This window comes from Rutidosis leptorrhynchoides, chromosome 6, assembly GCF_046630445.1.
Source record: "Rutidosis leptorrhynchoides isolate AG116_Rl617_1_P2 chromosome 6, CSIRO_AGI_Rlap_v1, whole genome shotgun sequence".
Classification (NCBI taxonomy): domain Eukaryota; kingdom Viridiplantae; phylum Streptophyta; class Magnoliopsida; order Asterales; family Asteraceae; genus Rutidosis; species Rutidosis leptorrhynchoides.
Window position 1 is genome coordinate 51,041,295 of NC_092338.1, and position 27,481 is coordinate 51,068,775.

The 27,481-nt window shown below is 33.1% G+C and overlaps 3 protein-coding genes and 1 long non-coding RNA gene across 7 annotated transcripts; 2 read left to right on the forward strand and 2 right to left on the reverse strand.

Moving 5' to 3' along the window:
- Positions 1-2,832: 2,832 nt before the first annotated feature.
- On the reverse strand, positions 2,833-3,557 carry LOC139851552 (uncharacterized). 3 transcript variants are annotated; one of them, XR_011760652.1, is made up of 3 exons: positions 3,465-3,557; positions 3,169-3,318; positions 2,833-3,084 (listed from the first exon to the last, which is right to left on the reverse strand). It is a non-coding gene; the product is annotated as an uncharacterized lncRNA (long non-coding RNA). The 3 variants fall into 3 exon arrangements; XR_011760651.1 differs by having other exon boundaries at positions 3,403-3,467; XR_011760650.1 differs by lacking the exon at positions 3,465-3,557 and having other exon boundaries at positions 3,169-3,383.
- Positions 3,558-3,758: 201 nt separating this feature from the next.
- LOC139853094 (18S rRNA (guanine-N(7))-methyltransferase RID2-like) lies at positions 3,759-6,548 on the forward strand. The gene is made up of 9 exons (XM_071842463.1): positions 3,759-3,921; positions 4,000-4,075; positions 4,264-4,347; positions 4,481-4,536; positions 4,984-5,040; positions 5,357-5,406; positions 5,664-5,816; positions 5,934-6,069; positions 6,202-6,548. Exons 1-9 carry the CDS (start codon positions 3,823-3,825, stop codon positions 6,364-6,366), a joined length of 876 nt encoding a protein of 291 aa, XP_071698564.1. The 5' UTR covers positions 3,759-3,822; the 3' UTR covers positions 6,367-6,548.
- A 636-nt stretch (positions 6,549-7,184) lies between these two features.
- LOC139853351 (protein GAMETE CELL DEFECTIVE 1, mitochondrial-like) lies at positions 7,185-10,944 on the reverse strand. The gene is made up of 4 exons (XM_071842735.1): positions 10,848-10,944; positions 9,674-10,389; positions 7,811-8,000; positions 7,185-7,616 (listed from the first exon to the last, which is right to left on the reverse strand). Exons 2-4 carry the CDS (start codon positions 10,330-10,332, stop codon positions 7,392-7,394), a joined length of 1,074 nt encoding a protein of 357 aa, XP_071698836.1. The 5' UTR covers positions 10,333-10,389; positions 10,848-10,944; the 3' UTR covers positions 7,185-7,391.
- Positions 10,945-17,050: 6,106 nt separating this feature from the next.
- LOC139852172 (glycosyltransferase BC10-like) lies at positions 17,051-20,755 on the forward strand. Of its 2 annotated transcripts, none has more exons than XM_071841397.1 (11): positions 17,051-17,183; positions 17,955-18,484; positions 18,589-18,687; positions 18,945-19,045; positions 19,129-19,200; positions 19,375-19,465; positions 19,602-19,682; positions 19,771-19,833; positions 19,924-20,046; positions 20,137-20,175; positions 20,261-20,755. In XM_071841397.1, exons 2-11 carry the CDS (start codon positions 18,101-18,103, stop codon positions 20,390-20,392), a joined length of 1,185 nt encoding a protein of 394 aa, XP_071697498.1. In that variant the 5' UTR covers positions 17,051-17,183; positions 17,955-18,100; the 3' UTR covers positions 20,393-20,755. The 2 variants fall into 2 exon arrangements, with proteins under 2 accessions (XP_071697498.1, XP_071697499.1); XM_071841398.1 differs by having other exon boundaries at positions 18,008-18,484.
- The last annotated feature ends 6,726 nt before the right edge of the window (positions 20,756-27,481 follow it).

The following is a 27,481-nucleotide window of genomic DNA, read 5'->3' on the forward strand; positions in this document are numbered from 1 at the left end:
GAGAATCTGATGTTGTTAACATGTTAAGTTACATTCCAAAGTTTCAATTCATTGATGTGTATGTTGAACATGGGGTTAGTTCTATAGGAAGGAGAAGTTTGATTGATGAAATTGATGCTGAATACTTATGTCAAGATGAGAGTGGAGATGAGAGTGAAGATGATAGTGAAGAAGATGGTAGTGAAGAAGATGTTATTGATGATGGTAATTATGAGATTAATGATCTAGAGTTGAAACCAAACCAAGTCTTTGATAGTGGAGAAGTTGTTGAAGCTGAAGGTGTTGACTTTGATGAATTTGATTGTGGAAATGAGTGTGACAAAGTGGATATTGAAAGAAAATTGAGGTTGAATGAATTGAGAAAAACTAATGATGAAGAACCACTAAAAGTATGTTATCACAAGTTTTATGTTGGGCAAGAGTTTTCTACTACTAAGGAAATCAAAGAAAAGGCAAGACTTCATACAATTGAAACAAGAAGGGATTTGAAACCACAAAAGAATGATAAAGAGAGGGTAAGAATTAGATGTTATGGATTGGGACTTGATGTCAACAACAAACCTGCTTGCCCTTGGACCTTACTTGCTTCAAAAGGTAAAAACCATGATACGTTGATTGTCAAAACCTTACATGAAGAACACACTTGTCAACAAAAGAGATAACTAAAACAACTGTCATCGACTTTTATATCTAAAGAAATTGGTGAACTCTTAGTAGCAGATCCAGATCTCAAGGCATGTGCAATTCAAGAGATAATGACATCAAAATATGAATTGGGAGTGAAGAAGATGGCTGCATATAGGGCCAAGGCAAAGGCAAAGAAAGTAATTATTGGTGATTACAGGAAACAATACTTGAGGCTTAGAGACTATTGCTTGGAGTTGCAGAAAAGGAATCCAAACACAACTACTATAATAAATGTACATCCTGAACCTAACCCATCATTGGATACAAGGGTTTTTAAAAGGGTGTACATTTGTTTGGGTCCACTAAAAGAAGGATTTAGAGCTTGTAGAAGAGAGATATTAGGACTTGATGGTTATTTTTTAAAGGGCCCATTTGAAGGACAACTTTTAACTGCAGTTGGTGTGGATCCTAATAATGGTATATTCCCTTTAGCTTATGCAATTGTTGAGGCTGAATGCAGTGATTCTTGGAGATGTTTTTTGAATTGTCTAGGTGATGATTTAGGTTTAGTGTCAAATAGCAACTTCACATTCATATCAGATAGACAAAAGGTTAGTTTTTACACTTTTTATGTTTAAGATTACAGTTACTTTTATTTTTTGTACTATCCAGTTATATGTATATTTTTTCTGTTGTGAATAGGGTTTGCTACCAGCACTTGCAAGGGTATTTCCTAATGCTGAGCATAGGTACTGTATGAGGCATATTTATGAAAATATGAGAGGTCAGTACAAAGGACCAGTGATCAAGGATTTGGTGTGGAAATGTGCCACAAGAACAACTATAGAAGAATTTAATGAATCAATAGAGGAACTAAGAAGAGAAAATGAAAGTGCATATCAATGGTTAATGGATATTCATCCAAAACATTGGAGCAGGTCACACTTTACAGGTAGATCGGTTTGTGATATGTTATTGAATAACTTGTGTGAGATCTTCAATAGCAAGTTAGTTGATGGTAGAGACAAACCAATCATCACCTGTTTAGAATTGAGCAACCCATGGTGATGAATGGTAAGTTATCAAGAGCTGGGAAAAGTAAAACATGTAAAAAGTGTGGTCAGTTGGGTCATAATTCTAAGGGTTGTGGAAAAGAAGGTTCAAGAAAAGGAAAAGCAGGTGCACGAAATGGAAAAGCAGGTGCAAGTTCAAGTCAAGTTGCTGGAAGTCAAAGTGTTTCAAGTCAAGTAATTGACTAAAAGACTATTTAAACCTTTAAGTATTTTGTAATGGTTGGATTTCTTTTTTTTTTTTTTTTTTTGTCTGTTGGATATGGTCTTTGATGGATCTTGTTAGCATTTAAATTTGACTTGTTGGATCTAGTCTTTTGGTTATGGTATTTGGATTTGACTTGTTGGATATGCTCTTTGAGTTGTTTAATTTGACATGTACTCATGATGGATGTTTTTTATTTGGTTAATTGATTCATAACAATGTGTAAGTCAACCTTGGTCAAAACAGTGCACTTTGATGAATAATTGATGAAAACAGTCCACTTTGATGAAAACAGTCCACTTTGGTCAATATTGGTGAAAACAGTCCACTTTGGTCAAAAATTGATAAAACAGTCCACTTTGGTCAATATTGATGAAAACAGTCCACTTTGATGAAAACAGTCCACTTTGGTCAAAAATTGATGAAATTGTCAACTAGGGTCAACTCTGATGAAAACAGTCCACTTTGTGACTCATTTTAGATGATAACAGTGCACTTTGATCAATAATTGATGAAAACAGTCAACTTTGGTCATTAATTGATGAAAAGTGTGCAAGTCTATACTTTGGTCTATACTTGACTGCAAAGTGTGCAAGTCTATACTTTGGTCTATACTTGACTGCAAAGTGTGCAAGTCTGCACAATAAAAACAGCATAAAGTGGTCAACTTTGGGGGTCTATACTTGACTGCAAAGTGTGCAAGTCTGCACAATATAGACACCATAAAATGTTTGGTCTGCAATTTGTGGTTCTGCATAATATACACTAACACAATCAATTATTGACATGTAACATGAAAAAATTGAAACATAACAGCAACAGTAACACAACTGCAAAGTGTGCAAGTCTGAAGTGTGCAACATAACAATTGAAAAAATTAAAATCGACATGTAACATGGAACATAACAGCAACAGTAACACAATCAACTATTGACCAAAATTCAATTCGATTTTATTCATAATCAAAATTCAAAATTACAATCTTAAAAAGAAAAACATTGATCGAACTAGAACATTACAAATTACCTAAATACTAGTTGAAAAACCAATAACAAAAAAAAAAAAAAAAAACCATTAAACAAATAAAAATTTCTTCAAACGACACAACTCTGCATCTTTTTCTTGTATATTATCTTCAATAGGAGGATCCACCCATGCAATGAAGCCGCAATTCTTTCCTTCCTGTGCAATTTTAGATAACATTTCAATTGTGTGTAAAATTCAATTCGACTAAAACTAAATTAGGGTTCTTAGTAATGAAATTACCTTTCTAGCACAACAATAGAATCTACGACCTGGATTCTTTAATGTAGTAGACTTTCGAATAATGGAAACACTTCCACACACACAATACACAGCCATTGTATCAAACTTGTTTTTCAATTAGGGTTCTGCAGTTGCTTTCTCGTTGTGGTTCTGCAACAAAGAATACCAAAACATTCAAGCACAACAAAATTATACCAAAGAAATCAAAAAAAAAAAAAAAAATAATAATAATACCAAAACATTCAAGCACAACAATAGAATACGAAGAATATATCAGATAGGGTTTTGGATTTTACATGGGAAAGAAAGAACGAAGAACATATCAGTTAGGGTATAAAATCCACGACCTGTTATATTTAATTTGGGAATTATGGTCACGTGATTAGTACGTGACAGTAACTTAACGGAGCAGTTACCGGATTTATGACACAGGGACTGAATTGGGACAAATTAGTGCTAATAAGGATGAATTTCGCAGTTGTAACAATACAGGGATGAATTGAGCAGAATAACAAAAACACAGGGACTATTTGGGCATTTTTATCTTTTTAAAAAGATAAACCCTAAAAATTTCATTACAGTGTAAACCCCGGCACCAGTTACAACTATAATCAACCGCTAAAATCACCACCACCTCCGCCGCCGTTAGTAAAGATGTCGTCACGACCGGAGCTACAAGCACCGCCGGAGATATTTTACGACGATGTTGAAGCTCGAAAATACACGTCATCCTCTCGAATCGTTGGAATTCAGGTAAAATTGTTTATACGTATATCTATATCTATATGTATCTTGCTACTGAAAATATAAAAGATGCTATGAAATTTGAAGGCAGAGCTTTCAGAGAGAGCACTTGAGCTACTTGCGTTGCCTGATGATGATGTCCCTAGATTGCTTCTTGATATTGGTAAATCTATTTATTTTACTTCTGCAGGACTTCAATTATGTGCAGTTATATTTATATTTATATTGATTGATTGATTTTTGGAGCTGCTTTATCGAATTATGATTAATTTTTTAATCAAGAAGTTGTGAAACATATTATTTGTGATTAATCATAAAGTTGAATTGGGCATATAATTTCATGATTGGCAGGTTGTGGTTCGGGACTCAGTGGCGAAACGATATCTGAGAATGGACATCATTGGGTTGGTCTTGATATATCACGATCGATGCTTGGTATGAAACAATTACGTTGTTTCCTGCTCTCTCTCTCTCTCTCTCTCTCTCTCTCTCTCTCTCTCTTTAAGATTGAGAGGTTTTTTTTTAATGAATTGTGCACATGTATATTAATAAGAATTTTCGAATTCAGATGTTGCTTTGGAGCGGGAGACAGATGGTGATCTTATACTTGGTGACATGGGTCAGGTAGTCATTCTTTTACCTTGTATTTCGTCTATAGGATAGAAATGTTGGCTGTGATCTACCGTTACTGTTACATAGGTGTTCGTTACATGGGGATGATAAATGATTTGTTGATAAGACAACACGTCTCATTGTCCTGAACTTTTCAATCGACAGAACGACATACTTGACGAATTATATCATCCATTTGCTTATCAAAAAGTTGCAAGAACACATGGTTTAAGATTTTGAGAAGTTAATTGAAACTGTATCATGACTTTAGGCGCTATTACAATGTACGGTTTTTAAAAAGGTCTTTGTGTAAACAGTAAAAGTATTGTATTATGATCAAGCCAGGATGATGAATGTATCAAACATTTTCAAGGAAAAGTTTTATGTTGATTTAGGAGATTCTTATTTTCGCAATTGTTCAGTTTTTAAAGTTTAGTGTGTATCTTATTGTATATACAGGGCCTAGGACTTCGCCCTGGAGTAATTGATGGTGCCATCAGCATCTCGGCAGTTCAGGTTAATTTTTGTTCTTGAGTGATTGTGTTGCAAGTCAACTCACCTTTTGCGTTTTGTTGTAGAAATATGCTGTAATAATGCTTCAAAAGTTCTAACGAGGGTCTTGTTTGTTCTCATTTTCACCTTTTTATAGAGTATGCTGGTTTATTAGGGTTCCTTCTTGTATCTGCTTATGTTGGTCAATTGAAAATCAATTTAAATTGATCGCGTCTTATAAAATTGCCTCTATTTATGTTATCTTGGACTTGAGTGAGTATAGTAGGCATTCATGCAAGGTAAGACCTATATTTTCTAACAGGTTGATTGTATTGTGCAGTGGTTGTGCAATGCTGATAAATCGTGTCACGAGCCACGATTAAGATTGAAGTATGTAAATTCTTTGTTTTTATTTGTTCTCAAAATGTACCCAGTGATCATAGTTCCGTTGTTCAATTCATATTAATCCACCAAAAATAGATGTTTTTTTGTTATTTTTCTTAAATATGTTCTCTAAGTTGGTATAATCTTTATGATATTCCCACTATAAAATTTACTTTGAATGATAGTAAAATATATTTACTACAAGTATTAAAGAATAGCATAAAGAGGTTGTAAAATACTGAACGATTATTCTCTACTTGCAGAGCTTTCTTTGGGTCACTCTATAGATGTATGGGCAGGGGAGCTAGAGCAGTTTTTCAATTGTATCCCGAAAACAATGCCCAACGAGAGCTAATCCTTAGTTTTGCTATGCGTGCGGGATTTTCTGGTGGAGTTGTCATTGATTACCCCCACAGGTATCACCTTTTTGTCACATAAAAAGTTGATAAAACTCATGCGATCGAAAAAAAAGACACTGATCACAATATATTGTTTTTGTATTCGTTTCTTAATCGTCCACTGATTATTGACAGCTCAAAGAAAAGAAAAGAATACCTTGTGCTTACGTGTGGGCCCCCTTCATTAAGTACTGCTGCACCAAGTGCCAAAGGAGAAGACAGAAGTAGTTGCTCAGATGATGAGAGCAGTGGCGATGAAGAGGGCCAAACTGTAAGTTAACATCACTACAGTTTTTATAAACCGATAAGCATCAAATCTTTTTTGGGTTGGGCGTTATTAAGACGGAATATGCACCAAAGAGTTATGTCATTGCTAATATTTGTTTTCTTGTTGTCTGTGCAGGTGTGTATTTCAGATAGGCACAGGCCTCGAAAAAAGCAAAAACTAACAAAGAAAGGTAAGACGAGATCATGGGTACTGAAGAAAAAGGAACAAATGAGGAGCAAAGGAAACGTTGTCCCGCCAGATTCAAAATACACTGCCCGCAAGAGGAAAGCCCGTTTTTGATCTTAAGTACTCCGAGATAGATAAATTTGATGTTATATATGTTTTCTTGTTGCATTAAAGAGGAGATCATGTCGAGATAGTTAAGGGTTTGTAATTTAAATCTATTGCCTTTTCGTTCTGATGTTCTGTATTAACAATTACAATTACCTTCCTTACAAATATACCGTTCCTTATTCGATTTCCATCCAGAAATGTCTGTTCAGTTGCGACTTTTACATACAAGAAAGATGCAAACGTTTGGATGCCTAGGCTTTTCATGAGACGTTTTAAAAGGGAGTTGCTGCAATTATCCAAATGGAGTATTAGATACTATACGGTTTTATAATTGAATGTATATGCGATCCCTTACGGGTGATGAGTTATATGCCAGTTAAAATGAGCAAATGATCATCATAGTATTAATCTAGTAAGACAAGAAGAACGCACCAAGTGAATTTAAGAAAATAATCAACAACATAGTTGTTGATTATATATGCACTTTTGATAGTTATAATAATAAATAAATTGTACGGAGTAACAAGGATCTGAGGATAAGATATTAGTTGTATAAAACAGAGTTGTAGAAATTAGGATTCAGATGCGCTTCTTCCGTTGACTCTGTAATAATGGGAATAATCGGTTATCCAAGGCTTATGCAAGGTTAAACATGAGACGTCTTGTAAAAATATCATGACATTGTTATAAGAAAGAGGAGGCAAACTTGGATCTCTCGAAAAGGGATAAAAAAGAAGAGGTAAAAAGGTGAGTTTAACTCAACATATTTTTCACCTAGTTTGATCCAATCGAACACTTGAAACAAACATATTTTCTTTTCAATTCAACTTGCATCATACCAAGTACATAAAATTGTTTTGCTCGAACGTTTTAGACTTGGAATAACATTTATATAGGGACTAACAAACATTACATCGAAAGATTAGTGATGCTGCAACTACAAGCGACAAAAACAAAAGGGATCAAATTCTTAATCAAAGAATAAAACTGTCTGACTATATTATGAAAATAACATCAATAATCTTTCGGATCTACTTTGGGTGGAGAATCTTGCGTCGCCTGCGAGGTTTCTCTCGCTTTACAAACATTTTCTCGTAGTCGTTAAGGGGTCTGGTTGACCCGTCTGCCAAACTCTTGAACTTCCAGCCACCACCGTCCCCACGCTTCCCACGCGGGCCCATTTTTTCAACTGTGATTTCCCATCCTTCTGTTGGACGCCTCCTGCTGTATTTGTGGACTTTCACTTGACCTGCAATCTGTTTTATGAAACAAGCCATGTCAACTGGAGGTTGAAATATGAGCGGGTCAGGCAACTTGGGTAATGGTAATTGGGTATTTTTAGTAGGGGTTGAGTTGACCAACACTCGCAACACTCCTTTATCTATATCTAAAGAAACTTGCAAGTAAGGAATACAATAATTATATTTGTTACAAGATTTAAAGAGGTTACCTTCATCTTGTTAAAGTTGAACCTTTCGAGGAACTCTTGATATAAGATCTCGTCTTCTTTCATTGATATCTCGTACAGCACCTCATCTGGGTCCTTAATGGTGCCATCCCAGCCTTCTGGCATCACTTTAAAATCTGGCTTGTGTGGTAGAGTCGCAACGTGAAATTCCCTATCATGCCAATCAAAAAATCTGCAAACCAACAATAAGAACACCTAAGTGATCATAGATGAATGTAGCTTATTCAAAATGTAGTTTTTGCTCAAATTTGATTGTTATGATAATGATAATAGGATGATGGTTCTACATTGAAAGGTATCTGCATTTACATCTATCAACATCATCGCATAAGTATCATGTTTGAATAGCTATGCTATATCCTTTAACAACAGGTACATTTGTAGGTTCGTCAAACTAGATTTTATATATTCAAAATTGAATAACAGACAAAAATGGAATATCAGTACAAACAAGATAGTGTGGTTGTTCTTATAAGTAAAGGACTGAAATAAAAAAGCAGTCAGATCTAAGATTCTAAGAATTCAAATTTCAACATGCCTCAACAACTTTATATCAATTCAAGAACATCACTTTGTATTAGGTTTTTGATCATGATATTTCAATAAGTGTCTAGTGATTAAATTATGAAATTCAGCACAATTTTGCAAAGACATAGCCCATGTGTTTCTCGAGAATAGATGGGAAACATGCTCAATATCATTTGACTGAATAGTTGACCCAAGTACCGAATGAAAATAATAAATAATAAAACATATAATAAAAAAGACCAAAGAAAAGAGAGAGAACATGAAAATTGTTTTACCAAAGTTGTCAAAGATAGTGAAGAAAACTATGAGCACAAGACTCATCAAATACATCAAGGAGGATAAAAGGCTTTTAGTCAGATATAGCAACGTGTGTGCAAAGAGCTCTTGAGGATCTAGGGAGGTGGTCACAGTTTCACATTGGTTTAAAACTCTGAATATACAAAAAAAAATCTAATCATTTTGGCTATATCTATATTAGAGGGATTACAATATAAGCTACACAACAATAGTTATTGTAGTGTGATATCAAGCTTATGTTAAGAGTGCAACACTAAGGCAATGGTAATAAACACGAAAGGCTTATAGGCTAGCCAGATAAAAAGTTGTGTGGTTTTCTGCCGTAAAGAATGCACTAACTACCACTTATATTCTAAATGTAAATAAAGATAAAGACATGTATTAAAGGATACAACAACAAGACAAGCGTACTTCCTATTCCTATTCGGGTATACCAAAGTTGAAACTAGTCTTCTCTGTTGCTTTAATCGCATATAAGTTCATAAACACATATATGAAGGTCTAGCATGCTACATGACACTTTTGCCAATAAGATACTTTTGATTAGCGACACTACACAATGATTATAGGTTTGTAATTTAAAGCTTTTACAAGAAGCCAAAATAAATAAAACGAAAGTATATAAAGATTAGATTCAGATGCATTAATATGTAATGAAAAATGTAGACATTTAGAAAGCATAAATGTACCAAAGTATATATAACTTTGGAGTTCTTTCAAAAAACATAATTGGATGAATATGTTAGACGTAAGCAGTGGCGGAACCAGGAATTTTTTTCACCGGGGGCGACAAAATTTTTAAAGACGTAGCAACTTTTTTTAAAAACGTAACATTTTCTCAATCAAAAAAGTGCCGCAATGAAATCTGGGCCACTAAAAACATATCAAAACTTCATGTCCCATAAACCCAAGGGTTTCACATCTTTATACTTTTTCTAATATCACTAACCATTAGCATAAAGCATTCATCAAAGTTTCGGTCAATTCTAAATAAACAAGCAATCATTAAAAATAACTTACTGAGGAAAATTATCAAGTAGTTGCTCCACAGAGTCATCAAGTGGATGTCCAAGCTTTTTCTCCATTTTTTCTTCATCTTCCTTAAGCCATAAAATAGCATGTACCCTCTGCCTCATAATCCTATAGTCTTTCGCCAACTTCTCAGCAGTATAAACTTCCGGGTTCTCCTTATGTAACCGATACATTTCAGCCTTCTCGGAGTCCTTCAGATACGCACCTCGTGCACCAGGTTCAATCACCTCTTTCATCAGCACATTTGTTTCAAGGATCCTCTCGTCCCACTTTCTAGCAAACTCACTATCTTTACGCGAAGCTTGTTCTGCCAATTTCCTTATGCGTTCGTAATCATCATCAGTCTGACTTTCATATGCAAATGAAGGTGATGCCGATGCCCGTCCTCCCCCAACACCGCCACTAACAGCGCCATCACTGTCCTCAACTTTTTCGCCAACGACTTCACCATCAAAATGCTCTTTAGTAAGCCCGCTTGACCATATTGATTCGGAACCCCAAACTATATCACCTTCATTCCCCCCTTTAGTTGACAGAAACCGATTACTCGAAAGAAAACTATAAGCTACTGAATTTGTCACACTTTTTAACTGTGTGGTCCTCGAGTTCGTGGACAGTTGGGCTATCGCGCGGGCAAGAAATCGCATCTTTCCCAATCACACTTCGAGTGTACAATTTGCAGCCTTTTTCTTGTTAATCAATACCTGATACAAGTCATTACAAATGCACATAAGCTCCACGAAAATTTATTGAGATATATCTACCGTCAGGGGCGGAAATACAGGGGACGCCCCCAGTGGATTTGAGCTAAAATTTTGGATTTTCATATTTTGTGCCCAAAGCCTCCATATTTTGCTAAAAAACATCCCTATTTTGCCCAAAAGTCTCCCTATTTTGCCCAGAAAAAATTGCAGCGAATGTGAACGCTTTTAAAAGAAATTTCGCCCCCAGTAAAAAAAATTCTCTATAAGTGACATTTCATCAAACAGATGATGGGCAGTCCATAAATTTCAGTTAAACCAAACAATACAGCTCAACTATTGGATGTAAAACAAGTTGGGATTTATATCAAACAGTTGGTGGGCAATTGATAACAAATTATATGAAGAAAAAAAAAAGAAGGAACACAATGTAAGTAGAAACAAACTATAAACCTGCGTACCTTTGATAATCTCTGGAATCGTGAATCTGTATTAATCAGTGCAGATTTGTTGAGTCGTGATCAAAGATTGAAGTTGGAGTGAAGGGTGAAATGTTTCTATGATGCTAGGTTTTGCGATGCATCTGTATGTGTTTTATCGGTCGTTGGATTAATGTTTAATCCAACGGTTAACGTTGATACTACGATAAATCCAATTCGATATTTAATAAATTCCCTACTTTTGTGTATTAGCGTAAAAGATCCAATGGTTGTGCTTAGGGTGGGTTTGTTAGCCTCTTAATAGAATGGTTATTCAGCATTCAGTACGTTTGTTTCTGACATCTGAATGAAATATGGTACTGAATGATTCAGAATTCAACTCTGAATCATTCAGAGATGAAACACTCTCTTAACCATTAAGAGCCTAAATTATCTATAATATTCTCTTTAAATCATATCCTGATCACCTAACTAACAAGTATATTGATTTTTTTTATTCATGTCATACGTTAATAAGGTATTTTTAGTCAGTTCATATCGTTCATTCTAAATGATTATCAAACAGCTTATTTTCATTCAGAGCAAACCTTATTCAGAGGCACTGGACCATTCAGATTCTGAATCATTCAGCACTAAATCATTCAGTTTTATCAAACACACCCTTAGTCATTTAGTCTCTCAGAACTAAACGGCACATCAGCATCACATCAGCGCCTACTCATGACTAAACATTCTTAACAGTTACATCTATCTTCTATATTTTTTAATTATTATTTATTTTTCTAAACAATATTTATTTAAATAAAACTAAACTTTAAAAAAAAAAAAAATTATAAACATTACAATAATTAAAACTAAAAATTTAAAAAATAAAATTACATTAGAATATAAAAAAACTACTCTTCGCCTTCTTCTTGGACTTGGACTTCTTCTTCGTCATCGGGAATGTGTGAAGGTCCTGTTTCGGCTTGAATTGTTTGGATTAATTGTCGGATCATGTCGAATTCGATAATTAGGTGGAAGACTATACACGTGTTCTACAAGCATATCTCGTAGTAGTCGATGAATGCCCACATCTCTTAATTCCACGTCCATCCGCATATGCACTTCGACTCTTGACATATACGAAGAAATAAAGGTTTGCTCATTCGATACCGTTTACGAAAATATTCCTCCGAAAACGAGGGATTTTCGGAAAAATAATCATTATAAAAAACTCTTGCGTGGCCTTCGCAATCTCTATGCAAGTATCTTCGAGGTCCTCTTGGTACGGGGACAACTTCTTCATCATCGCTTACCTCATCCAATGCATCAAGTAATTCGACGGGATCGAAATTTGGATTATTTGGATTCATTTTTTGGGTAAAAGTTTGATAAAGAAAATAATAGTTTGATAAAATGATATTGTATGTTGATAGAGTAAAAAAGATTGGTGAATGTGTGTATTAAAAATGAAATTGATTGTGTATATATAGAGTGAAAAAGAGAAGAAGAAAAAATGGCCGTTACTTGACCGTTGGAGGATTTTTTTTCTTTCTAAAAGCTAAAATGTCCCAAAATGTCCCAATTCTTTCGTCCACAAATGTGATTCAAATGCACGAAATGGAGCATGCAAGGGAGGGCGGACTCCTAGGCTGCTCGCTGCCATCGGCGTCCAGGAGGGCGGTCGGCTGGGCGGCCCCCAGGGCAGTACCGTTGGGACCTCTCTAGCAATCCCTTTTTTTTGTTAAGCATAATAAAAGTAGTTAATGCATGAACTTAATAAAAGTTGAAGTGAAAGTATCAAATCCCTTTTATTAAATAATCACTTTTGATAGGTGCTCTCGTGATCATCATTGTACTTTGTGATCGTTTGTCCGGGTTTAGAGGGTTGGGTGGCTTGAATTTTGCTATTATTGTCGTAGCTTCAATGTTTTCAACTTACTTATGCCGAAGTGTATATATTTGTGAGACCTGGTGTGTGTTTGTCATGTGGTTTCGTTGGGCTATCTTAAATGTTTCGGTTGTTGGTGGTGTTTGATGATATCATAGGCAATTCAAGTAGTTTTTTTCTTGTTCGTAATCATAGCCAGTGGCGGAGCTTGAACATCATGGTTGAGGACAAACTTTTTCAAATATGTGATACATCTTTTAACAAGAAAAAACACAATGTTTCGAGGATAAAATTACATATTTTTTACACATTATATGTGACAATAACGATCCTGATTGTAAATTATGTAAGTTAACTTCTTAAACGTTAGTTCTAGATTGATTTCAAGTTAAAAATGATCATGAGATATAGAAGCATGAAGTAATTTGGTGATGAACAAAATATGCGAGTGTTCACTATTTTCGGCATATCTTATTCACACGGACTCCGATTTAGTTGATTCAAAAGCCCAAACGTCCGTAACTCAAAGGGATACAAATTCCCATTACTTATTTTTTGGAGGGGCGAGGGCCCCCTCCTGCCCTAATAATGCTCCGCCCCTGGCCATAGTTCACACTAATTCTCCAATCACTCTCCTGTAACAACGTGTACCTTATAATCCTTATTCAGTTTATGCTTTTTGATGTTGATTTTTTTTTTTTTTTTTTTTTTTTTTTTGCCCTGACTTGTTATTCCGTATGTCATTGCATCGTAGCTTGAGTGTTCCCCTTCCTCATTGCCGGCTCACGGTTGGTGGTGGTTCGTTTTGTGTTGGTTGTGGGGGACTCTATGCTTATTGAACTTTTGCTCACGTTGTTTCTAGCTATTTGTAATCTAATTGCCGGTCATACAAGTCGGGTATTCTCACACCATCATGTGTGAATTCCTTAGTTCTACGTTCCTTCTTGTAATATTTTCAATTTCTAAGAAAAGACAATAATGGTGGACTTAATGTTTTGTCACGTTTTATTTTAGTCTATAAGACATTGCACATGGAACGTGTTAATGCTTGTGACCTTTACTATAAGATTTTCTTTTTCTTTTTCTTTTTAAAGGCAATAAGGACTTCATTAAAACTTAAGCCAAAGGATACAACAAACACTACATGGACTTAAAAAGAGGCAAAAAGCTAAACCGAGCAACTAAAGAAACAAAAGATACAAATAGGAAAACTATATACTTATGCACAGCTTACTTGACAAACTAGGGCAAACGAATACTAGTATAAGATTATGTGACACAAAAAGTATAAAAATAGAATTGAGGACGTTGCATTTGTATAGATATTTTTCATTAAAATGATCAATCGGAATTTTTATTGAATTGGTTTTGTATGATTGTGACACTTTGTGTTCATTTATAGATGAGGGAGATATTTTTTGCTAAAAGAAAATTGAAACTAAACCTTTTATCCTCTTTATTAAGGTCATTGTTTTTGTGATTGATGTTGTCGTTTTGCTTTTGTATTAGTTATGATTTTTAAACGGAATTCATGACCGTTTCACGGTTCGATGATGAAGTCAAATCATATTTTTGTTTTTATATCTATGTTATTCATTGGCATGCTTAATAAATCTATGAAAGGTTTAAATTTATTTATCATAATTTTACATCTTTAATTTGAATATAAAAGTTTTAAGAATTTATCAATGTTCTCTCTTTTTCTTTTTGAAGCAAACCTTTTATTGATAAAAAATTGGATACATTAGACCACTCTCAATCATGACATCCTTCTTCACCGTCACATCAGCTTTCTCTCTCTACTTTCTCACCACTTCCTTTCATCACATGCCCATAACAAAACATTACCAACCATGACATACTTCCTTCCCATCAAATTAATTAAATAGATTAGTTACAAGTTGTTTATACTTAGAGTACATTAACATTGCACAAAGTAGGAGAGAGGAAAGTGGATGCAGACTTTGTTTCGTGCTGGATTATGGGTTGCCTATAAAACTTCGAGGGCGAAATTCGAGCACAAGCTTGAGGGCAAGTAAGGGCACACTCAATGTCAATGGCGCCCTTGAGGGCAGAGATGAGCACGGGTCCAGGGCGGAGCCTGTTTGCATTCACATTGTCATGCCTCATACATGAGGCTCTCGAAATTCAAAAATACAAAACAGAAGAATGAACATCATGAAGTTAAGGAATAAGGATACATCACAACATGGACACTTCAAAACATGCAATGATTATTATCACTAAGAAAAAATATTTATAAACAAATTTAAATTTCTTAAAATATACAAAAATCATATTAAGTAAATGAAATTCAAGTAAATATCAATCAATATATGCAAAGATTATAGGACATTGACTGTTGGTGTGGTATATACACTCATGTATGTATGTTTTGTTAATAAGTTTATGTATGACTTGGTATGTATAAACGTTTTACATGTATGTATGGATGTATATAAGTATTTATGTTTATATGCAATATGTATGTACGTATGTATGTATGCTTATGTAGGCGTGTATGTTATGCATGTATGGTTGTATGTATGGCTGTATGCATGTATGTATGTACGTAGGTATGTTTCATGTATGTACGTAGGTACGTCTCATGGATGTACAGTATGTTTTGGTGTTTCAGATGTATGTAGGTAGGTATGTAGGCTTACGTTTGTGTGTATGCATGTATGTACGTATGTAAGCATGTATGTATGACTTGGTTCTTCGCATCGTTAGGTGCATCTTGGGATCATTATGGCTGAGGACGACCTTCCTTGCTCTTGAGCTTGGTTGGTTTCTTCTAGCTGGGTGGTTTCGGGGGTGTCTACCGTAAAGGTACATGAGTGGTTTTTTGGTTTGCTACGGGTGGTTGGCTCTTTGCTTGCGCAACAACTTCCACCTGGCATGCCCTTCGAGTTGCTGTCCACAAGGTCCCTTGGCTCTATTTATTGAGGCAACGACAAGCGTCGATTTAGTGGCGCCTTGACTGCCGCTTAGAGCCTAAATTGATTTCCAGGCAGACTTTAAAACCCATGAAAATTTGATTCTACCATTTTCATGGCGTCTATCTTTTATTTTTTATGTATTTATTTCCTTCTTTTTTATCTCATTTCTTTTTATTTTATTTTATTTTTTTATTTTTTATTTATTTTTTTTCCTGGCCGGAGGTCCCCGCGGAAGCAATCTCTCTACTCTGAAGTAGAGAGGGGGATGAATTTCCTTTCATGTGGGTGGAGAATCTTTTCTTGACTCGTGGTTAAAGAAACGACTTCTCTTCTATTCTAGGATAGAGGAAGGATTGTCTACATCTTACCTCCCCATACCTCGCAGGCGCGGGATTGGATATTGTTGTTGTTGTATTATAGGACATTGATATTTTCACTATTCAAATTGATATTTTCATCATGGGTGAAGTATTTATAAAATATAAATATTTAATGTGTAAATGTAGTAGATTTATTACGTTGAACATTGAAAATATCAATACCTTTCTAATATATAAATGTTATACTGAATAAATCGATTATTCATTAAATTAAACTATCTAAAATCATATATAGTTGATATTCTAAATTGATTAGTCGTTAGATTAAACGATCTAAATACGAAGATTGTTGATATTCAACCATGTCTAAACCATGCAAATCGTACGAGTTTTTGAGTTATGCTAAAATCCAAAACCTACTTTTAGTTATGTTATTAAACATCATGGCTCCTTTCACATTCAAATATGTAAAATAAATGTCTTAGTATTTAAAAATAAAATAGTAAAAATAATAATAATAATAATAATAATAATAATAATAATAATAATAATAATAATAATAATAATAATAATAATAATAATAATAATAATAATTAAAATTAAAATTAAAATAATATAGAAAAAGAACCAAACTTGAGACTCTTTCAACATGCAAGTTCTTAAAGAATCTTTCTACATGGTCAATTTGCAAAACTTAGAACTTGAATAGCCAATAGCCAAATTAAATAAAAGAAGAAAAAAATAATACCATCTTTGAATCTTGAATTTAGATTTTAAAAAGTCATGCATCTAATTTAGCACCCATAAAGAAAATTCAATTGGTCAAAATTAAAAGAGTGTTCAATAACCTTTTTGTACTTAATAATTAATTCTAAATACTTTTTATCCTAAATTAAACCATCTAAGAAACAAACCATAACACAAACTCATTGTCCCATTAATTGCCGGCTTAATCTTTAAAACATACAGCAGCAATCTTAATCATATTTATATAAATATTTATTTATTTTTAATATTTACTTACCCCGTAAATAAATACAAATTTCTATAAATTCGATTTAGAGAGAGAAGATTAACGAATCGACTTACTCCCTATCACCTCCTTCAACTTGATTCAATTATATAAACACACACACAAACACACACATCTTTGCAAGATTACAGATAACCTTTCGATTTGTTTCTGGGTTCTACTCAGATCTTAAATCCCATTCGAAAACAGGTGATTACCACATGTAAATTTTAGATTTATATTCATTATTGAAAATCCCCAATTTTATGGGAGTCGTTAGATTTAAATCTTGACATGTTTAATTGGTCAATGGGTGTTTAAATTTAGTGTAAAGTTTTGATTTTTATTTGTGGGTTTATGTTCATTGTTTGAAAGCAGGTGTTACATTTACATTTAGTTGTGCATATACTTATGTGTATGTTTGTGTAGAAACACATGTGAGTTGCGTATGCCAATTGGGGATTTAAAGGGCATGAATATTTCGTGATTGTATACGCATTTTTGTGTTTTTGAGATGGATTTGGTTGCGTTGACCTAAAATGGAAGGTTTGACTTTCATGTTTTCTTGTAGTTTTAAGTAATATGGGTTGTGATGGCTGCTGTATCTTGAATTCTTGACCCATTTTATCTTCTTTTGTTTTCATTCATATTTATTTATTATTTATATTTGTTGAGTTGCTGTTTTTTTAAGATTCATGTTGCTTGAAGTTTCTTCTGCTTAGATTTTATGCTTCAAAGATAATGATAGTTTAAATTGGTGTATACCTACCTACACTTAAATAGTTAAACAGTTTATCTCAATTTTGTGTCGTTAATCGATTTTAGTGGTCAATAATGCTGCCCAATTTCGTTTGATCTGATTCGCATCTGGCCAGATCAAGATACAAGCACTGATATAGATTTAGAGATCTTCTTTACTATGTTGAGATGTAGTTTTCAAGATCAGACATGTTTAATAATGTTGCATTTTTTTTTTTTTAGGTTTGGATAATTCTTGATTGTGAAGTCACTTGGTTGTTGCTGTTTCTTTATAGTTTCGAGATCGTTGCTCATTTTGGGTCAAAGGGAATTATATAATATATAACTCCACAGAGGATATAACAGTGTGATGCTTGCATAGTTTATAAATGAAGTTATCAAAAGCGTGGCGTTTAGGCATGAAAGACATGCAACAAATGTTACCTACGCATCGCCATCGTAGTCAAATAAAGGGACCCACATGGATCATCGTGTTAATTTCAATGGTTTGCGTTTTTTTAGTCGTTGCATACATCTATCCACCTCAAACTTCAAGTGCCTGCTACATTTTTTCGGTTTCTAGTTGCGAAACGTTTTCAAGTTGGCTTCCACCTTCAGTTCGAGTTTTAAGTGACGATGAGGTTGCTTCTGATGTCGTAATTAGTAGCATTTTAAACACGCCTCCAATGGTGTCAAAAAATCCTAAGATCGCGTTCATGTTCTTGAGCGTTGGATCGTTGCCTTTTGAAAAATTGTGGGATAAGTTTTTCCAGGTCCGTAAATGCCATTTTCATGTCCTTGAGCTTTGAGTCGTTGCCTTTTTTTTTATGATCATATGCGTATAACGTATGTATTGACACGTGTGTATTTTGTATAGGGGCATGAAGGTAGATTTTCGATCTATATTCATGCATCAAGGGATAAACCAGTCCACACTAGCCGTCACTTTTTCAACCGGGAAATTCGCAGTGGCAAGGTTGGTTTACTAAAATGATTATTTATTTATTAATTATTTTTGTTATTATTTTTAAGTAAATCAACTGAATTGCTTGCCATGTTTTCTTCACAATTAAAAAAAAAAATTGTATATACTTACAATGGTTACTCCAAATGGTATAGAGAATCAGGAAAACCATATCCAAAGTTGTATTGTAACTATTATATTTTATATTTATATTTATATTTTATATGAACATGTCAAATTTGAAATTTTTATATAAATATCTGTGGCAGGTTGAATGGGGCACAATTTCTATGGTTGATGCAGAGAAACGGCTTCTAGCGAATGCATTGAAGGATCTCGATAATCAACATTTTGTATTACTTTCCGACAGGTCATCATCATTTTTCTCCTACTCGGGCATGTTTATTTGTTATGAATTTGCTATTAATATTTCTGATGTATATTGTATTTCAGTTGCGTACCATTGCGTGATTTTGACTACGTATACAACTATCTTATGTACACAAATCTCAGCTTCATTGACAGGTACTTACAGATCTCTTTTGTCGAATTCTATGTTTTATAATTCAAATGCAACATTTATAAACATATAGCTATGAACAATCAACAAATAGTTAAGGAATTAAATTTGTGATATGGTTTGGGTTTTGCATATAGAACACTCGTAAATATGATGACATCATTTCATGTTCTATACAGTTTCTCGGATCCGGGCCCACATGGAAGTGGCAGGTACTCTGAACACATGTTGCCCGAAGTTGAGAAGAAATTCTTCAGGAAGGGTGCTCAGGTATAATTATAATTATTAATTATTAATTATAATTATGATGTCATCTTATAAAGCTGGTGTATTTTTGTGTGTGTATTTATTTCTTACCTACTTCAGCTTAGTGCTAATCAAGCCTTTTAATGTTGAATTTGTGTAGTGGTTTACTATGAAGCGCCAACATGCAGTCATAGTAATGGCTGATAGTCTCTATTACGCAAAGTTTCGAGATTATTGCAGGGTGAGTTTATGTTTACGTTGCATTTTTTATGATAAATTTAATCTTATAACATTTTTTTGATATCTTCATTTACATTCGTATATGACAGCCTGGTATGGAGGGATCCCGCAATTGTTATGCGGATGAACACTTCTTGCCAACCTTTTTCCATGTGAGTATATATTCTCTCATGTATATTTTAATACTAAAAAAAACTATCAAATTGCATGGTTTTTATGAGTCATATATCTTTAATCGTTAGATGCATGATCCCAACGGTATTGCAAACTGGTCTGTTACACACGTTGATTGGTCTGAACATAAATGGCATCCGAAAACCTACGAGAAGAAGGATATTTCTGAACAGCTCATTAAAAATATCACGGTATCAAACCGCCTTTCTCTTATTCAAATAGTAAATTTCTATTTTTTATAAATTTTTTTGTCTCAATGTTCTTATGGTACATTCTTGCAGTCCATCTCTGAAAGTATTCACGTTACAAGCGAAGATAAAGTACGTACCTTTGTTAACTTTCCATACATTTTTATGTCAAGTTTGTTTATCATTAAAGTTAACATGTTATATTTAAATTATACAGAAAGAAACAATGATTGATCCTTGCTTATGGAACGGGATGAATCGGCCGTGTTACTTATTCGCAAGAAAATTCTTACCAGAGACTTTAGACAGCATGATAGACCTTTTTGAAAACTATACAACAAAACCATGAGATTCTTACTTCTGATTCTTTGGTTGGATCAAAACCCATTTGGTTCGACCCATTTTCACATTGTTGTAAATCTTGATCTTACAGAGAGATGACGTGGTACGACAAAAATGCTTGCTTGCTGTAAACTTGGCTCCTTTCAGAGTACATTTGCAAATTATTCGAGTTAATAGTGTCGAGTCGAGTTCAGAAATTGACTAAAAATTTAGATTTTTTCCCCTTCATTTTGGGCAATATTTGTATCATTTCTGGACACACAACATTTTGGTTATTCGTTATGATTTTTGAATTTAGAGAATTGCTTTTGTACTGATCTGTGTATATCTTGCATTATTATTTGATATTGTAATGTAGACCAAGGATTAATTGTTGCTATCATTTGATTTATACTTTTTGAATCCTAATTTGTCACCTTATAATTAATGTTACCCTAAAATAATAACCACCTGTTTCTATTATAAGTTTGATGTTACATTACGACTTGCCAAGAAAGTTCAATTTCACTTAGAAATCTTGACCGAGTCAAATAAATATATTTTGGTAAGACAATATCAAAGTTGTTACTAGTTAAGTCAAGGAAATTTGATTTCGGGTTCAAGGGGTTTTTTCGATTTTTGTTTTATTGCTTTAGATGGTTTCTAATCTCCCGTTTGTTATCGAGATCGGTTACCTTCTTCCTTTGTTTTCGTTGGTTATGCTATTTCTTTAACTATTATTTTTTTTGTGGTGGTTTAAGTTTTTGTTGTCATATTTGTTTAGTCGTGAGCTTTCATTAAGTTGATAGTTTTGTTTAGCTCGGTACTTCGTTGTTTGTATGTTGTTAGGGGTTTCATCTTTCTAAGGAACTCTTATTAGTTATCGTATTTCCGAAAGAAAAAAAAGTAGTCAAGTCAAATTACCATAATAAAGCCATTGAAAGTTGTCTATAGATTAGGTCACTAATCTTTATGTTTTGAAGTTATTCATAATAAAAATATTATGAGTGATGATTTGTATACAACTAATTTTTATTCTTACACAATCATATATATTTTAAAGTATTCTGTATAACATCATAATTCATATAACATATTTGATTGTGTACGGACAAAAATTGATAATCTTAAAAAAAATATCTTCTGTGTTTGCTTTGTACATTGCTTTCTATCCCTTTCCATTTGTTCAACAAGTCAACAGTCTTATATCTCATTCCACATTACAACTATAAATTACATAACTTACATTCACCCTTCGAACATAAGTACTAATTATATATGTGCTTATACAAAGATTAGACTAAACCAAAGTCGTTCGATCAAGTGCATCGACAAGTACTCAAGGTATAAGTTCATGTAACTAATCCTGTTACTACCTAACATCGAAAGATGGGTGCTCGTTTTTCTTGCAAAGCGTCTGGCAAAGGCGTAATCGTGTTAACCAAAATAAGAGTGGTGCACCTAGATGGTTCATTGGAGGACTACGAAGAACCGGCGACAGTTGACCAAGTGACTAGTAACTGCCCAAAACACTTTTTATGCAGCCCACTCGAAATTCTCCAGTCGGGTTTAGTACCACTCAGTGTTGATCATAAGCTCAAACCGGGTCAAATCTATTTCATGCTACCAAATTCGACGCTTAAGTTCAATGCTTCTCCATTGGACTTGGGCTCTCTAACAAAGAAGCTCATGAACATAGCCAAAAAGGGCAGATGTTCTGTTAAGTCGGGCCCGACAACTACTTTGGCAGGCCAGTTACAAAGTCCTCAAGCTACAAACAGCTCAAGGCAGTTTTTGGATAATTGGGGTGGCGAAATTGCAGAAGGAAGCATGTTAAGATCAGAAAGATGGAAGCCACTTTTGGCTGCCATTATAGAAGCTTAGATCAATAAAAAAGTGGTTGCTATTAATTATGTTGTAATAATTATGTTACATAATTTATGTATCACAGTATAATTTTTTCAGTTACATGTTATTATTCAACGGACCATTTGTAATCAACTGAGAATCAGTTTGTATGGTATTCATATTTATGTTCAGTAATTTTTTTTTTTTTTTTTTTTTTTTTTGGCAAAAACAGTAGTATATATATATATATATATATATATATATAAAGATCAAATGATCCGGAATTACAACATTATATCAGTTCTAATGAACTGCGACATACACGTACAATAGCCTTGAAATTAACCACTAGAGAGCTAAACAAACACACACAACTACACAAACACCACCAGAACTAAACATACATATACACACACCCGACCCCTAACCCAAACTCCGCATCCAACACGCATCGAGAATCGCACTTCAGCCACGCCCACCGGGCAACCCAAGAACACTAATCCCGAGGCCTAACTTTCCGAAGCCAAACAAGTCGGCTACGTCGGCAACAACATCGCACCCACCTAAACAGACACGACGACAGGAAAAATGGAATGAACGAGAACAACCGTGCAACAACGAACCAAATCATCAGCAAAGCCGGGCCACCGAAAGATCAAGTCTATATTCGCCAAATTTTCTGTATTTTCTAAAACAACAAAAGCCCCGGCGCCAATCAGACCCAAACAATCGTCAACGGTCATTAGCCACAATAGCAGCCTCTAGCCGCTACCGGCCGCCACCAACAGCAACCATGCACTACTACATAAAATAGAATACAAACCCCTATTGCAAACCGGTTTTTTGAAAAAGAGGTAAAAACCGGTTCCGAAAATGCATTGAAACCGGTTTTTACTAACACGGAAATGGGAGACCGGTTTTTAAAAAAAACCGGTTTCTAAAGTCTATTTTAGGAACCGGTTCCTTATTAAAAACCGGTTTCAACTTTCAAAACCCATTTTTTTTAAAAACCGCTTTCCTTAATTTGAGGGGAATCTAAAAAAGTTGAACATAACCCGGCTACAGTAGCTGTACGTTTTCCATCATATTATTTTCTTGGATACCCTCTTTTTCCTCTTGACTTTTCCAATCTCATTCAATACCGACGTAACTCATTTTCTTCATCTTCTCTTTCACATTATATGTGACGACCCGGAAATTTCCGACTAAATTTAAACCTTATCTTTATATTATTCTGACACGATAAGCAATGTTTGTTAAGTTAAACCTCAAGCATTTTAAACTATGTTTATACATTCATTTAAACCTCGACCAAATTCCAATGATTCACGAACCATTAAATGAACATATATGAATATGTATGTATATGTGTATATGTTATAAATTGAAAATGTCAATAAAGTATTTAAACGTATAATGCTTTATATGAACGTATTTGTTTCAATATGATTATCGACGAAATTAAAAAAAATATATATTAAATGATTGAATTATAATTACAAGTCTCTATTGAGAGGTCCACTATGATTTGAGAAAATCTATTCCTCTTAACGATATTTGGAATAATTTGTAAAGCTATTTATAAATAAAAATAAAAAGTGTCATTTATGAAAGTTAGACAAAAGCTAGTGGAAAATTGGTTTCCATAATATTCTATTAATCTATTTTCAAACGTACAAAAACATTTTCAGTTTAAAAAGAACTTTATTATTAAAACGTATATAACTTTTATAAATATCTAGAATCACTTTTGATAACTCATTACTTAACCAGTATAATAAATATAACGATATTTATATTTTATTTCATTAAATATATATAACGATTTAAATTAATATTATATATATTTATACGCGTATTATACATACATAGTTTTTATACTTTACTATACTTTAACTTTACTTTTACTTTACTTTTACTTTACTTTAACTTTAATAATTCACTTTAATAATTCATACTTTAATAATTCACTTTAATAATTCATACTTTAATAATTTACTTTAATAATTCATACTTTAATAATTCACTTTAATAATTCATACTTTAATAATTCATACTTTAATAATTCACTTTAATAATTCATACTTTAATAATTCACTTTAATAATTCAAAAATCTATTATAAATAGAATTCAATAGGTTTCATTATTTCATAGAAACTTGAAAATATATTTCTCTAAACTCTCTCAATCGATTTATATATATATATATATATATATATTTGCTCTGTATTATTTCAAGATATTATTAGTATACATAAAATATTACGACGGAGTGATGTCCGAGTGATTTCAAAATAGTTTTTTGAATGAGTCGAAGCTAAGGAAATTATGGGTTATAGCTATGGAGGTGATGGGTATGGTTCATGGGTATGCTCGTGAGGTCAATCTAGTGTTTATCATCTCCGTTGCGTCTACGTACTTTTCTGCAATATTGAATCTCAATATTGATACGTGAGCACTCATAACTTAACTTTTATATATCAATAGTGTATCCCTGACTAGTGCTCGAGTATATAGGATTATGCATGCTTGTACATTCGATATTGTCCTTAGATAGGTTTGTTGAATCCTGAATTAGATACATATGCTACTGAGATAGGGTATATGATATGCATGTCATTGGAAAGCTAGCGAAAAATTAAGAACTTTTCATTTAGATATCGAATGGTTTCGATGAACGGATTAGAAGTTATAGTCAACTGAATTTTAGTATTATTGTTAAAATGATTATTATTACTATCGTCGTTATTATTTTAATAGAAATATCATTGTTATTATAAAATATCATTATTACTATTATGTTAGTATTATCATTTTATCATAATACCATTTTTAGTAAATATAAATATTGTTATAGAATAATAATAATTATTATTACAAAATAATACAACTTTTACTTATTATTATTATGATCAATATTATTTTATCAAATAAATAGGGGATACAAAGATATTTTTCACCACGCGTAATATAATTACATTAATAATACTTACCACTATAGTTTTATGATATTAAGTGAACTTTATAAATTTTACTACTTAAGATATATAAAAGTATATATTATATATATACGTTAATATAAATTTTTATTAATAAATAACTTTTATTATTATAAAATCTAATAAATATATTTAAATATATAAAACGACTATAGTTAAGTTATATAATAAACACTTATAAATTTTAGAAGTCATTTTGGGTCAAGTTGACTTTTGTTGACTTTTGCATATTAGTCTCGAGCATTAGGATTGTGGTACACTATGACTTAACCAAAAATTGTTAGACAAATATTGACCAACATATAAATATATATAATTAATATAGGTTCGTGAATCCGAGGCCAACCTTGCACTTGTTAAATGACGTTATATGTATTTTTACTACGAAATACAGTATGGTGAGTTTCATTTGCTCCCTTTTATATATATTTTTGGGACTGAGAATACATGCGCTTGAAATGTCCCGTTCTTATTGATTAAAAACGTTCCATATTAATTGATTTCGTTGCGAGGTTTTGACCTCTATATGAGACGTTTTTCAAAGACTGCATTCATTTTTAAAACAAACCATAACCTTTATTTCATCAATAAAGGTTTAAAAAGCTTTACGTAGATTATCAAATAATGATAATATAAAATATCATGTTTACACACGACCATTACATAATGGTTTACAATACAAATATGTTACAACAAAATAAGTTTCTTGAATGCAGTTTTTACACAATATCATACAAGCATGGACTCCAAATCTCGTCCTTATTTAAGTATGCGACAGCGGAAGCTCTTAATAATCACCTGAGAATAAACATGCTTAAAACGTCAACAAAAATGTTGGTGAGTTATAGGTTTAACCTATATATATCAAATCATAATAATAGACCACAAGATTTCATATTTCAATACACATCCCATACATAGAGATAAAAATCATTCATATGGTGAACACCTGGTAACCGACATTAACAAGATGCATATATAAGAATATCCCCATCATTCCGGGACACCCTTCGGATATGATATAAATTTCGAAGTACTAAAGCATCCGATACTTTGGATGGGGTTTGTTAAGCCCAATAGATCTATCTTTAGGATTCGCGTCAATTAGGGTGTCTGTTCCCTAATTCTTAGATTACCAGACTTAATAAAAAGGGGCATATTCGATTTCGATAATTCAACCATAGAATGTAGTTTCACGTACTTGTGTCTATTTTGTAAATCATTTATAAAACCTGCATGTATTCTCATCCCAAAAATATTAGATTTTAAAAGTGGGACTATAACTCACTTTCACAGATTTTTACTTCGTCGGGAAGTAAGACTTGGCCACTGGTTGATTCACGAACCTATAACAATATATACATATATATCAAAGTATGTTCAAAATATATTTACAACACTTTTAATATATTTTGATGTTTTAAGTTTATTAAGTCAGCTGTCCTCGTTAGTAACCTACAACTAGTTGTCCACAGTTAGATGTACAGAAATAAATCGATAAATATTATCTTGAATCAATCCACGACCCAGTGTATACGTATCTCAGTATTGATCACAACTCAAACTATATATATTTTGGAATCAACCTCAACCCTGTATAGCTAACTCCAACATTCACATATAGAGTGTCTATGGTTGTTCCAAAATATATATAGATGTGTCGACATGATAGGTCGAAACATTGTATACGTGTCTATGGTATCTCAAGATTACATAATATACAATACAAGTTGATTAAGTTATGGTTGGAATAGATTTGTTACCAATTTTCACGTAGCTAAAATGAGAAAAATTATCCAATCTTGTTTTACCCATAACTTCTTCATTTTAAATCCGTTTTGAGTGAATCAAATTGCTATGGTTTCATATTGAACTCTTTTTTTATGAATCTAAACAGAAAAAGTATAGGTTTATAGTCGGAAAAATAAGTTACAAGTCGTTTTTGTAAAGGTAGTCATTTCAGTCGAAAGAACGACGTCTAGATGACCATTTTAGAAAACATACTTCCACTTTGAGTTTAACCATAATTTTTGGATATAGTTTCATGTTCATAATAAAAATCATTTTCTCAGAATAACAACTTTTAAATCAAAGTTTATCATAGTTTTTAATTAACTAACCCAAAACAGCCCGCGGTGTTACTACGACGGCGTAAATCCGGTTTTACGGTGTTTTTTGTGTTTCCAGGTTTTAAATCATTAAGTTAGCATATCATATAGATATAGAACATGTGTTTAGTTGATTTTAAAAGTCAAGTTAGAAGGATTAA

What these genes read in the sequence shown, in the direction of transcription:
- LOC139853094 (XM_071842463.1), top strand. Translation starts at nt 3,823, where the DNA reads ATGTCGTCACGACCGGAGCTACAAGCACCGCCGGAGATATTTTACGAC. An exon ending in GTCATTGATTACCCCCACAG is followed by an intron (nt 5,817 to 5,933) that starts GTATCACCTTTT and finishes GATTATTGACAG; the next exon opens with CTCAAAGAAAAGAAAAGAAT. An exon ending in GCGATGAAGAGGGCCAAACT is followed by an intron (nt 6,070 to 6,201) that starts GTAAGTTAACAT and finishes TTGTCTGTGCAG; the next exon opens with GTGTGTATTTCAGATAGGCA.
- LOC139852172 (XM_071841397.1), top strand. Translation starts at nt 18,101, where the DNA reads ATGAAGTTATCAAAAGCGTGGCGTTTAGGCATGAAAGACATGCAACAA. An exon ending in TCTTCAGGAAGGGTGCTCAG is followed by an intron (nt 19,466 to 19,601) that starts GTATAATTATAA and finishes GAATTTGTGTAG; the next exon opens with TGGTTTACTATGAAGCGCCA. An exon ending in AGTTTCGAGATTATTGCAGG is followed by an intron (nt 19,683 to 19,770) that starts GTGAGTTTATGT and finishes CGTATATGACAG; the next exon opens with CCTGGTATGGAGGGATCCCG.
- LOC139853351 (XM_071842735.1), bottom strand. Translation starts at nt 10,332, where the DNA reads ATGCGATTTCTTGCCCGCGCGATAGCCCAACTGTCCACGAACTCGAGG. An exon ending in CTACTTGATAATTTTCCTCA is followed by an intron (nt 8,001 to 9,673) that starts GTAAGTTATTTT and finishes GTTGGTTTGCAG; the next exon opens with ATTTTTTGATTGGCATGATA. An exon ending in TCAACTTTAACAAGATGAAG is followed by an intron (nt 7,617 to 7,810) that starts GTAACCTCTTTA and finishes TTCATAAAACAG; the next exon opens with ATTGCAGGTCAAGTGAAAGT.